At 40.5% G+C, this 12,386-nt stretch overlaps 1 protein-coding gene across 1 annotated transcript in view; it reads left to right on the top strand.

The window, feature by feature from the left end:
• The window catches only part of NEO1 (neogenin 1), a 740,505-nt gene that overhangs the window by 597,412 nt on the left and 130,707 nt on the right, over positions 1–12,386 (top strand). Inside the window, 1 exon segment of the mRNA XM_030191504.1 lies at positions 10,328–10,476. Within this exon segment, the coding sequence (XP_030047364.1) occupies positions 10,328–10,476 (149 nt within the window).

Below are 12,386 nucleotides of genomic sequence, written 5' to 3'. Positions count from 1 at the left end.
AACAGTTGGGCCACCAACCGCCTATGGCTCTAGGCCAATCATTGTACTAGTCACTTCTCTGAGGCCAGAAGAATTCAAAATGCAACACTCAGGGAGGTTCAGAAAGCACGTAAAGCTTACAGTTGCTATCAAGAAGTCTAAGAAAGGCACATTTGCCTTAAGGAAGCACTTAGTTCTATGAACTCTCTTGAAAATTTGTCAAAATAAAACTGGGTAAGAAAATTAGTAAAGTGTGCATAGCAATTCATAGAACAGAGCTAGCTCTACGGCCAGTTGAAGGTATAACAAAATTGATACTTCAGCTCCTGTCAGATTTTGAAAAGTTTGCAGACACATTGGCACAAAATCAACTGCTCTCAGCTAGTGAAATGTACACAGTTAATTACCTAAGGTGTGCGTGCCAATTTTTTGCAAAAGTCAAGTTTGTGTATTTGCAAACTCTCACTTAAAGTTTTTTCTGCTCTAATTGGCGCAAGGCCAGGTCCCAACCTTTGCAAGTCTATAAACAGCTCTGGCACAGAGCTATTTTCTGCACACCCAGCCATCTATAGGGTGTTCATAGAAAAAGCTCCTGTTTTCTGCTTATGTGATTTGTAATGGGCCATAGCAAAATCTAAGGCAAAGGGAAGTGGGTTAATTGATCAGAATTCGCATGTTGAGCTATGTGAAATACTGAACACAATGTGCGAAAGCCCTGAGAACGAGAGAGGGCATTGTAAAAGTAGAAGGATCTGTAAGCTAACTGGGAAAGCATGGCAAAAAAATTGTACAGAAAGGAATATACTGGATCTAAACAATCTTTGGCATAAACTTGAACAGGTGATAGCCATGGTCTCAAACTCCTGCAAACATTGATTACCACACAAAGCAACTGCAATTTAGCAACAATGGTGACTCAGCAAAAAACGTATCTCAGTTTCTTATAAAGACAGATACTGAAGAAATTCTAAAGGAGCAGAGCCTTCAGGAAAGTCTAAACCAGATACACCAGTGTATAGTAGCACACTATTTAAAAGGCAGAACTTGGTTGTGGGCTGACACAGAATTAGCTACAGCACTTGTTCTTGTGCTGTTCTTTATAGCCAACAAGAAGTAGCCTTAAAGCTGGAGAAGATCAGAACAGAAGAAGAGGAACAGAGGTCTGTTGCCAGTACTGCTGCAGAAGCTGCTGCTGTGACTAAACACAGAGAAGCTGAATTGGTTGTTGGTATGGAAGTGTTTCAGCAAGAAGGAGGAGTGGCTGCTGTTGAGATCCAGTTCAAGAACATTGAAGCAGCTAGAAGGCATGATGGTGGGGAGAGCCAGATTTGCCACATTGCCTCCTAAGACCCTGCTTAGTGTAGAAAAAAATGTTTTGATTAATATCTCGGAGCATGCTAGCACACAAGCTCAATGTGAGCCAGGAGTTCTCAGATACCAAGGGAATATGTCCTCTATCAGTAGCTGCCTCACCAGAAAGAAATACCTAATGCACATTATGCCATAGATGCCAACTGCCACTGCAGTGTTCCATGCACTTGCATGTATATAGATGCACTACAACTGGCTCACAATCTAGGTATGTGCACCAGAGAAAATGTTTCACTTGAACTGCACATCCCAGTGTTCTATGGAGATTTAGTGCATGACAGATCTGGGCAAGGGCATCAGCCAACACCCTTTACTCAAATCAGAGGACATCTGAACAACTGCACCCCATGCCATTGTTCAAGAACAGCAAAGCAGATAATGAGCTATGGGGCAGGTCATACTACAGCTGCCCACAAATGCCTTTTCCATTCAGATGGAGGCATCAACAGATCAGAGCCGGTAAAGTACATGATTTGCAGATAACTTATAATCACAGGCCTTAACAAGTTCAGTGGCCTCCTGAGCACTATAGGACATGGAAAGCTGACATTCAAGGATGACAAATCACATCTGAACCTCATTCCAAAGGAAAAGATGAATCTGATGTTGAGATGGCTGAGGTGTGAGTCAACAGAACATGTGAAGGGATTAAAATGTTCCCATCTGAATAACCCTTCTGAAGGGCTAGCCAAGATATAGAAAAGGCTAGGGCATTACTGTGGCAGTCCAAAAGTGATTGAGAATGTGTCAATCACAGAAATGGAGAACCTTCTAAAAAATATTTAGCAGAGAGAGTCACAAATTGTAAGATCTAGGGGATCTGCTTCAAGAGTTGGAGGCAGCCAAAGCCGATCCATGCCTCATAGGGCTTGTCTTGGGGCATAAGGCCCATTTTAGAGAAGCTTCTGTATGACTTGAGGGAAAAATGTTCATCATATGATTCAAAGTACAGAGAAGATCATCAAGAGAAATTCCCTCATTTTGCATCTTTGCAAGGTTCATCAGAGATTTGACAAAGAGGAGAAATGATCCTACCTTCTCATTCTATGTGTCTGAAGCAAACAAGACTAGTCATTTCCCAAGTGAGCAGCTAACCAATTCAGAAATACAAGGAAACTCATATTTGTGCATGACAGATGTTATTCACAACATCCTACACCTTCTGAATTCCCCCTACTACAGACAAAACAGAATATCCCACTGAAGAAGCCATTGACTTATTAAAAATAATGCAGGCAATGTTAGCAGAGGCCAATCTGAGACTCCACAAAATAGCCTTCATCAATGCTAAAATAGAGCATTCAGAAAATCATGCTAAGAACTTAACTTGGATTTGAGTTTGGAAACACTTTCAGACTGAGTTGGAACCTAAAAAGAATGTCTTCAGCTTCCAAGTCTCAATTCAAAAGAAACCATATACTCATTGAATTGTTTTGTCCACAGTCAACACACTGTACAACTGCAGTCACCATTCCAGGAAAATCCCTGTTAGGAGAACTTTCACTGAGCACCAGTGACCTCTATACCCCCACTACCTCAAGAAAAGATACAAGAGTGGGAAGTATTCCTAACAAATCCTTGAACAGTTTCACATTCCACATACATACAGTGGTGGAAATAAGTATTTGATCCCTTGCTGATTTTGTAAGTTTGCCCACTGACAAAGACATGAGCAGCCCATAATTGAAGGGTAGGTTATTGGTAACAGTGAGAGATAGCACATCACAAATTAAATCCGGAAAATCACATTGTGGAAAGTATATGAATTTATTTGCATTCTGCAGAGGGAAATAAGTATTTGATCCCCCACCAACCAGTAAGAGATCTGGCCCCTACAGACCAGGTAGATGCTCCAAATCAACTCGTTACCTGCATGACAGACAGCTGTCGGCAATGGTCACCTGTATGAAAGACACCTGTCCACAGACTCAGTGAATCAGTCAGACTCTAACCTCTACAAAATGGCCAAGAGCAAGGAGCTGTCTAAGGATGTCAGGGACAAGATCATACACCTGCACAAGGCTGGAATGGGCTACAAAACCATCAGTAAGACGCTGGGCGAGAAGGAGACAACTGTTGGTGCCATAGTAAGAAAATGGAAGAAGTACAAAATGACTGTCAATCGACAAAGATCTGGGGCTCAACGCAAAATCTCACCTCGTGGGGTATCCTTGATCATGAGGAAGGTTAGAAATCAGCCTACAACTACAAGGGGGGAACTTGTCAATGATCTCAAGGCAGCTGGGACCACTGTCACCACGAAAACCATTGGTAACACATTACGACATAACGGATTGCAATCCTGCAGTGCCCGCAAGGTCCCCCTGCTCCGGAAGGCACATGTGACGGCCCATCTGAAGTTTGCCAGTGAACACCTGGATGATGCCGAGAGTGATTGGGAGAAGGTGCTGTGGTCAGAAGAGACAAAAATTGAGCTCTTTGGCATGAACTCAACTCGCCGTGTTTGGAGGAAGAGAAATGCTGCCTATGACCCAAAGAACACCGTCCCCACTGTCAAGCATGGAGGTGGAAATGTTATGTTTTGGGGGTGTTTCTCTGCTAAGGGCACAGGACTACTTCACCGCATCAATGGGAGAATGGATGGGGCCATGTACCGTACAATTCTGAGTGACAACCTCCTTCCCTCCGCCAGGGCCTTAAAAATGGGTCGTGGCTGGGTCTTCCAGCACGACAATGACCCAAAACATACAGCCAAGGCAACAAAGGAGTGGCTCAGGAAGAAGCACATTAGGGTCATGGAGTGGCCTAGCCAGTCACCAGACCTTAATCCCATTGAAAACTTATGGAGGGAGCTGAAGCTGCGAGTTGCCAAGCGACAGCCCAGAACTCTTAATGTTTTAGAGATGATCTGCAAAGAGGAGTGGACCAAAATTCCTCCTGACATGTGTGCAAACCTCATCATCAACTACAGAAGACGTCTGACCGCTGTGCTTGCCAACAAGGGTTTTGCCACCAAGTATTAGGTCTTGTTTGCCAGAGGGATTAAATACTTATTTCCCTCTGCAGAATGCAAATAAATTCATATACTTTCCACAATGTGATTTTCCGGATTTAATTTGTGATGTGCTATCTCTCACTGTTACCAATAACCTACCCTTCAATTATGGGCTGCTCATGTCTTTGTCAGTGGGCAAACTTACAAAATCAGCAAGGGATCAAATACTTATTTCCACCACTGTATACTGTTATGCCACTCAGTACTACCTGCTGTGGAAAGTTGTATTTTCGCAGACACATCTAGGAAGGCAATAGCCGCAGTGGCCTACTTGATAGTAACAGATACAGAAGGCACCCCTTATCTGAGTTTCATTTTTGGCAAAGCTAAGTTAGCTCCACAGCCTAATCACACCAGTCCACATCTGGAATGTATATAGCAGAATTAGCAGTAGAGATTGCAGAGCTGATATTAAATGAAAATTCTGTTATACATAGCCAAATTGTATACCTCCAGCCAGGTAGTGCTGGGATACATATGCAATCAAATCCCCAGTAGGTTCTGTGTATATATAAGCAACATGGGCCATGCATATACGAAAGCCAACATGACCAGAGCAATAGTATTGTGTGCCCATCAACCAAAACCCAGCAGTGTCCCATCTAATGAGTACAACGTGGTTGACAGGGTCAGATTTTCTTTTAAAACTTGATCATACACCTTCAGCTTCAGAGAACTCTTGAGCTTTGTAGACTCTCAATCTGATTCTGGAGTTGGTTCAGAAATAACTGCTTTTGCTACTAGCATTATTTCTGGATATAATCTGTGAGTTTGATTCTTAAATTGGGCAAAGCTCAGAAGACCCATAGTACACCTTATCCATATTGTGCTTTCATTTTATCAACCATTTGACAGAACACCAGAAACCTTCCTTCACTGGCACCTTTGCACAAAGCCTCGCTATCAATTAACTTTCCTGAACAGAGAATGTTGTTCTATGCTGCATACAACAAAAAAATATATACTCAGGAATTGAAAAGGATCAGTTGAGATGAAGAGTCCTCTGCAGAAGTTGAACCCTTTCGTCAACAACAATTGCTTTCTGAGAATTGGTGGCCAACTCACCCTTGCTGAACTAGACAAAAGTGAGAGGAACCCTTGTATTGTTCCAGGTCAACACCATATTTCTGCTTCAAGGCCGACAAAAACTGCTTTTTTAAGTTTCAGCTGAAGCTGAAATTGCCACTGAAACTGCAGCCAAAACTCATCACCTGGTTTCAGCCAAAGCCAAAACTGAAAACTCAAATTTGGTTTTGTGAATGTGAACCAGTGAGAGTTGTTGTGGAGTCAGAGCTTGCAGTCTGCTATCCAAGCCAGAATATGATGATTTAAATAATGAAAGACCATATTTTACTTCCAAGTAAAATTGCCTCCACAGTAGCTGATTTTGTGCACTCTGGGTTACAGCTGATGTCATAACTCCACAGAAAGGCTAATTCCTAAGGAGCTTATCCCAAATTTATAGATTAAATTCCAGTTAAAATTTTGTTTCAAAAACATTTATTTGGAGCACTCTATTTACCATGTAAACTAATATGTAAGATCATGACTCCATTGCAATTATAGTATAGAAAAAAGAAAAATACATAGTAGCCTCCTCCCCCTTCAGGACTACCTTACAATCCCCTGGTGGTCTAATGGTGTAGTCAGGGGCAGGAGTGATGCCCCAGTCGTGTCAGACATTTTGAGAGCAGAGCCAAAATGGGCATGAGTAACTGGGGATCACGCCTGCCCCAACTACACCGCTAGACCACCAGGTACTGTAAGATAGGCCTGGGGAACCTATGGATAGGGAGGGGGAGGCACTTGGGGCGGGGGTCCAGGAGGGGGAGGGAGACAAATAGGACAAAGCACACATTTTTGGCTTCCATGGGTCTTTTTTGGTCGAAACAAAAAGCATGACTGAAAATTGAAATAACCTTTTGACCAAAACAGAAATTGGGCAGGAAAAGGTTTTTGTGCTGGCTTCGGCACTGTAACCAAAACTGAAATGTGGTTTGCCTCTGTCTACTCTTCTTGTGCGTCACTACCATGGGCATTACAAAGTGAGGAGGGTTATGAGAAAACATGGCATGGCAGGTGTACTAGTAGTGGCATAGGGGAGTCTACTGTTTAAAATTACATTTATAATAGAGGATTAATGGAATTACAGTATTTTGGGGGGTTTGCATGTTTGGGTGTATTTTATGTTACATACTTTAGAGTGTAAGGAAAGGCATGAAAAGTTATTAAAAACAATGAAAGTGGAAAAGGAGACTACTCATGGTACAGCTAGTATTTGTTGTTTATATTTACTTAAAAATGTCCTTGCTGAAGCAAGAGACTCAAATTGGCTGGCCCTGACTATTGGACTTTTCCCTCAACCTTTTATCCATGTCATATCTTCCCTTCTTCCCTCCCTGGAAAGGGCAGTTGGAGTCAGAGTATGGGGACCTGTGAACTCTCAAGATCTTCAGTGGTTCCCTTTCCTCCCCAAGCACAGGCTTCCTATTCAATAAGGAAGGCAGAGCCACTGTGGAAGCTTTGATGATCACATGCTGCCTCATAGACCCTATGCTCTGTGACTGCCACTGATGATTACCTGTTACCATGGATGAGGCAGCAGAGAAGTCTTTTGTATAGACCTTGGGGACAGCATACTTGGGCAAAAAAGGACAAGTAGGGTTTCACTTGGATACATTTCTTCACCATAATACCCCAGTTATCATTAGGACTATTATTAACATAGTTCAATAACTGATCCCATAATGTTAGGTAAAGAATAATAAATAGATCCCTCTTTCTTGGCTATTCTTTTCAAGCAGTGATTCTTTCAACTTTTTCAAGTACAAGGCACATCTGCATTTTCTAAAATGTGTGTCAAACCAACCTCTGCAGATAGGGCAATGTGAACATGGAAGAGGACTCGTATAGTTGAAAGAAAAGCTAGAAAGGCAGTGAAAGCCCCACCAAAGGATGGAAAAACTCCAAAGGAGGCAACTTAGGAGGGAGAAAACGAGGTAGTGCTATAACCAATGTGTGTGCTGCACAAAACAAGGCCTGATTATCCATATTCTACATGTTACATCTTAATTCCCACCTTATAAAGATCGTGCTGTATGCAGAAAGGAGACAGGCATGTGTGTCTACACGTTTGGTACGAGATTCTTGATATATCTGTGTTACAACCAAAGTGGTTTACATATTACATACAAATACTGTAGGAGCCCCAACATGTTTAGCAGCCATTTTGCTGTCTCCTAAAGAACGGCATTATGAGAAATGTCAGGCAACTAATGCTTAAGGTCCACAACCTGATGAAGCAGTTGGCTTAATGCCAAGTGAAACATGGTCCGTGTTGGCAGCGGATCTGGGACTGAGAACTGATGATAAAAAGGTGGTTCATTTTTATCTTAATTTTGTTTCCAGTATTTATATAAGGGATAAAAAATAAAAAGATATATAATTTAAAAGTTATTGTAAAATGAATACAATTTCTTTAAGACTGATGAGGAGGCAAGGTGAACCGTGAGCAGAGTGGCTCATGGAAAAAAGTTACCACTGAGATCAGTTAACACAAGAAATAACAAAAAGTGCTGAGCGTGCAAATAGAAGTATGGTTATATTGCTAGTGTGGACATTTATACTTCCCTCTCCATAGCTATATAAAATATGCTAATCTACACATTACTTGAAATTAATCTATACGTGTGTGGTCTGCCCAAACTCCACCCCTATACAAGCCTATTAACAAAATGCACACCATCAGGTCATCGTACATTCTTTTACAACAGTTGGAATATAGGAGGCCACCTATACATGTATGTCACCACATATGCACAAAAATTGCTTTATACGATTTCCCCCTGAACATCTGTTTAGGGATGTGTAGCATTCTGCGATTGTTCAGTATTCCTAATAGGTGAACTAATGTTCTAGTACGCATTGCAATATTTATGGTGCTGCTATTTCCTAGGTGGGCCCTTGTATGACTCCTGAAAGTTGTGCAGTTTTGGTATGGTAGATTTGCTTCATAGAGCCTGAATGACTTCTGTAGGATTTTTAGATGGTCTATGGTGGTGTTACTGAGATGACACTCAAATCAGAAATGTTTATATATGATAAACATAATGAAGACCACTTAATTTTCACAGGTTTCACAAATAATTCAACGATGGTTAGTTAATAAATGGTGGAAAATTAAAAGCTATAAACTTTTTGCTAACATTAAGTTATTCCACATCTTCAAAATGCTTAACTCATAGTATATATTTGCATACAACCAGTGCCATCCCTTTACAAACCCACTGATGCAGTCTGCATACTAAGTAAGTGCATTAGTGAATTGTTGTTTGTTTCTGCATTTTGCATGTCCCTGCATATTAGAAGCACCTATGGAATGGATATAGAATGAAGCAGTACATTATTTACAACATTAAAATATGAGTACAATACATTCGGTGTTATTAGGAAACCCTTCTCTGATTCTAACCTCTGTTACCATCTAATAAAAGGAGCCCATTATTTAGTAGCTAAGGGAGACAACCCCCTGAAATAAAGCAAGCTTAAAATCATCAATTTCTGATCTAAATAGTGCTACTAACATTTTAATTAGCCCTGTTCATTCATGGGGAAAGAGCTAAACTGAGTTCATGCTAACACTTGTTTCTTTATTTGGTCATGAATCATTTTTTCAATTAGCTTTTAAGAGTTTAACTTGTACCATATCCATCAGTACAAAAGCAGTTTTACGCTGCAAGCATCTGCTTCAGGAAAAAAAAAAACCCTGAAACTGGGTACATAATACTGTTGAATAGCATGGCATACCTGCAAGAGGTGAAAATAATGTTCAGGGTTTTTTTTTTTTCTTCTCTACAGTCTGTGACTAAAGCAAGGGTCTCAACATGGCCCTTGGGACATGCCAAGCCAGTCTGGTTTTGAAGATATCCTTAATAAATATACAAATGAGAAATTTGCATGCACTAGCTCCATTGTATGCACCATTGTATTCAAATCTATCTCATGCATGTTCCATCATGGGTATCCTGACAATTTGAGTGGCTGGGTGTGTGCTGAGAACTAGGTTGAGAGCCCCAGGACTAGAGAGCATAAGGTTTTCATTGTAACTGGTCTTTGATCCTACTGAAGATCTGTAGTATAGCAGCAGCTTCCTGTTTGACTAAGAAATGGATTTAGCTATATCCTAGCTGTCAGCAATAGCACATTGTTATCAATACCAAGAAGGAAGTCAAAGTGGCACCATTTTTCCAAGGTAACAGCTTAAGCATTGAGTGCCACAGTAACCACTTAATAAATTGTGCATTAGCATCTCTGTCATTCTCTTAGCTGTCAGGACTTCAGAGACTATTTTTACCCCCAAACATCATGACAATACATGTTGTATTGTGGCATATACATAAACAGCTTCTAGACTGACTGTTCAAGTTCTGTTTGAGCAGGTTACATTCATTTTTTAAATGAAATATTGAGATAAGTTTGTCAGCATAAAACTTGTACATTATTTGCTCAGTTTATATTTGATTTCTCAAAATTTGAATTGTAGCTTATACTACTTCCTTTTCTATGAGCTTTATTTTTGATGGCACCAAAACCTGTTATGTATATGAAAGCAAACCCACCCAGGATGCTAAAGATTGCCATTGATCAAAAGCCACTCTGAGGCAACCTGCCATTGATCAAAAGCCACTCTGAGGCAACCTGCCATTGATCAAAAGCCACTCTTTGAGGCAATCTACCATTGATCAAAAACCACTCTTTGAGGCAATCTACCATTCATCAAAAGCCACTCTTTGAGGCAGCCTGCTATTGAAAACATACAATGTATGGGATCAGAATAAGCTGTATGATTTTTATTATGTTGTAAATGTGCAGATCTTCCATGTTTTCACTTATGTTTTGCTGTCAGAGTTGATGGTTGAAAAATTAAACTTACACAAGTTTGGGGTGGTATTTGTATTCCAGTTCAAGTCCCAGGTCCAGCTCCCAATCTCCAAGCTTTTGCTAGTCAGCCCACCTCAATCACTGTCAGCTGGGACAAACCACTGTCTGGGAATGGAGAGATTCAGAACTACAAACTGTACTACATGGAGAAGGGGATGGATGATGAACAGGTATGAGTCTGCCCAACTTTACAACAAATGCCTTTGTTGAAAGCTACTTGCCAGGCTAGTTGATTCAGGTGAAATGCTTCTAATGGATTGATAGCAATGCAATACAGTACATTAAAATTTCTTTTAAAAATGCATGTTCATACATTTTTCTTGAAGAGTACATATTTTTAATGAAGTTACTTTCACTGTTGGTGTATTGCACTTGCCAAAGAACCACCAATTCTCTTTATGATGATGCATCCATCACACACTGAAACTGTTGAAGCACTATCAGAGTAGATCTCAAGTGAGTATAGAGGAGGTTGAAGAGCATACCACCTAGTGGGATGATACCTCTGCTAAAGAGGGACATGGATTCCTGTGTTTCTAATGTTATATCCCCACAGGGAGCATGGCAAAGTAGCTAGCTTTTGGAACAGGTTGGTGTGCTTCTACAGAAGATCAATGATGGAACATGTGATTTCAAAATACAGTCCTTAATCCTAACCTTAATTCTTGGGTTTTCCTCCAGACTAGGTTTATTGGTTCCTTAAAATGAGGGAATAGTCATGACATGATTTTGCTGTTCTTCCCTATTTCAAAGATTGTCAACAGGTTTTATAATTGTTCAATAATTAATGCCCACCTCCATTCTCCTGTTTATAGAAAAATATCAAGAGTGTTGGATGAAGAAGTATTTCAACAGTTCAGTATATTATATTCTCTGTCTAGAATATGTAAACTTATTTTAAGAATCAAATTTGTTCTGTAGTGATGATGGCTGATACCATGTATCTTCTCTGTGTAACATTACTAAACTGGTTCCAAGTAATTTAGAATATACTAGAATTGTTTCTACAACTCTTTTAATTTTCATTCTAGTGCATTGTGGTGCTCATTGTCTTGTCTTTCCTAAGTGAAAACTCTAACCACAATATGCTTCTCATTCTTTCAAATGAAGTATAGTTTATTAGGAACTTTCTATACTGACTTTTCAGCAAGGTCAAGAGGGTTTACAGTCTAAAAACATGTAATAGAAAAGAACACCATTAAATGATGGAAGGAAGACACAGACAAAGAATCATTCATATCAAAACAGGACTAGGAAGGGGAGAGAGAGAAACTTTTTTTTTTAAATCCACATATCATGGAGGGGGATTAGCTGCTATTCCTCACAGTTCGCTTTCCCTATTGAAATCAGCACTGGGTAAGGGAGAAGGCCTTCTCAAAATAAAATGCCTTCAAAGCCTTTTTAAATGATTTGAAACTAAGTGAACTACGTACTGGATAAGGTATGGACTTTCAAAGACTAGGGGCCAAGAAGAAAAATGCTGAATGTCTGGTAGATTCATAGTGGGCGATGCAGGGCAAGGGAAGCATCAGGCGATGGGTGTCCAGGGAACTGAGCTGCTAATAGTAGGAGTATAGGGAGAAATCAGATTGGAAAGATAGGATAGGATTCCCAAATGGAGTGCCTTAAAGGTTAAGCACAGATTCTTAAACTGAAAATGCTGGTGAATAGGAAGCCAGTGAAGCGATTGAAGCAGGGGTGAACCTATTGTGTCTGCTAAGCATATGCTAACTTCTGAGATAATCATTTACATATTTGTCCACTTGTACTATGGAATGTACATCACCACCTGCTGGCTTGACAGACCAATGGCAGTTTAGGAAGAATTCTTATGATGCCTCATTCCTCCCAAAATTCCTTCCCGCTTGCATTTGTGTACTTGCATAAAGAAACAGGATGGTCATATAGCAGACATTTGTTCAGTACATGGTGCGTGGGTGGGCCAATGTTTACTGGGGACGGATAAGATTGGTTGAAGAGCAGTAGTGTTTACTAATCTTTTCCGGAGATGGGAAGGCGGTAGAACGAGAGGACATGAAATGAGATTGAAGGGGGGCAGACTCAGGAAAGATGTCAGGAA

This window comes from Microcaecilia unicolor, chromosome 1 (genome assembly GCF_901765095.1).
Source record: "Microcaecilia unicolor chromosome 1, aMicUni1.1, whole genome shotgun sequence".
Lineage (NCBI taxonomy): Eukaryota > Metazoa > Chordata > Amphibia > Gymnophiona > Siphonopidae > Microcaecilia > Microcaecilia unicolor.
This window is presented reverse-complemented; position numbering and strand designations above follow the sequence as displayed.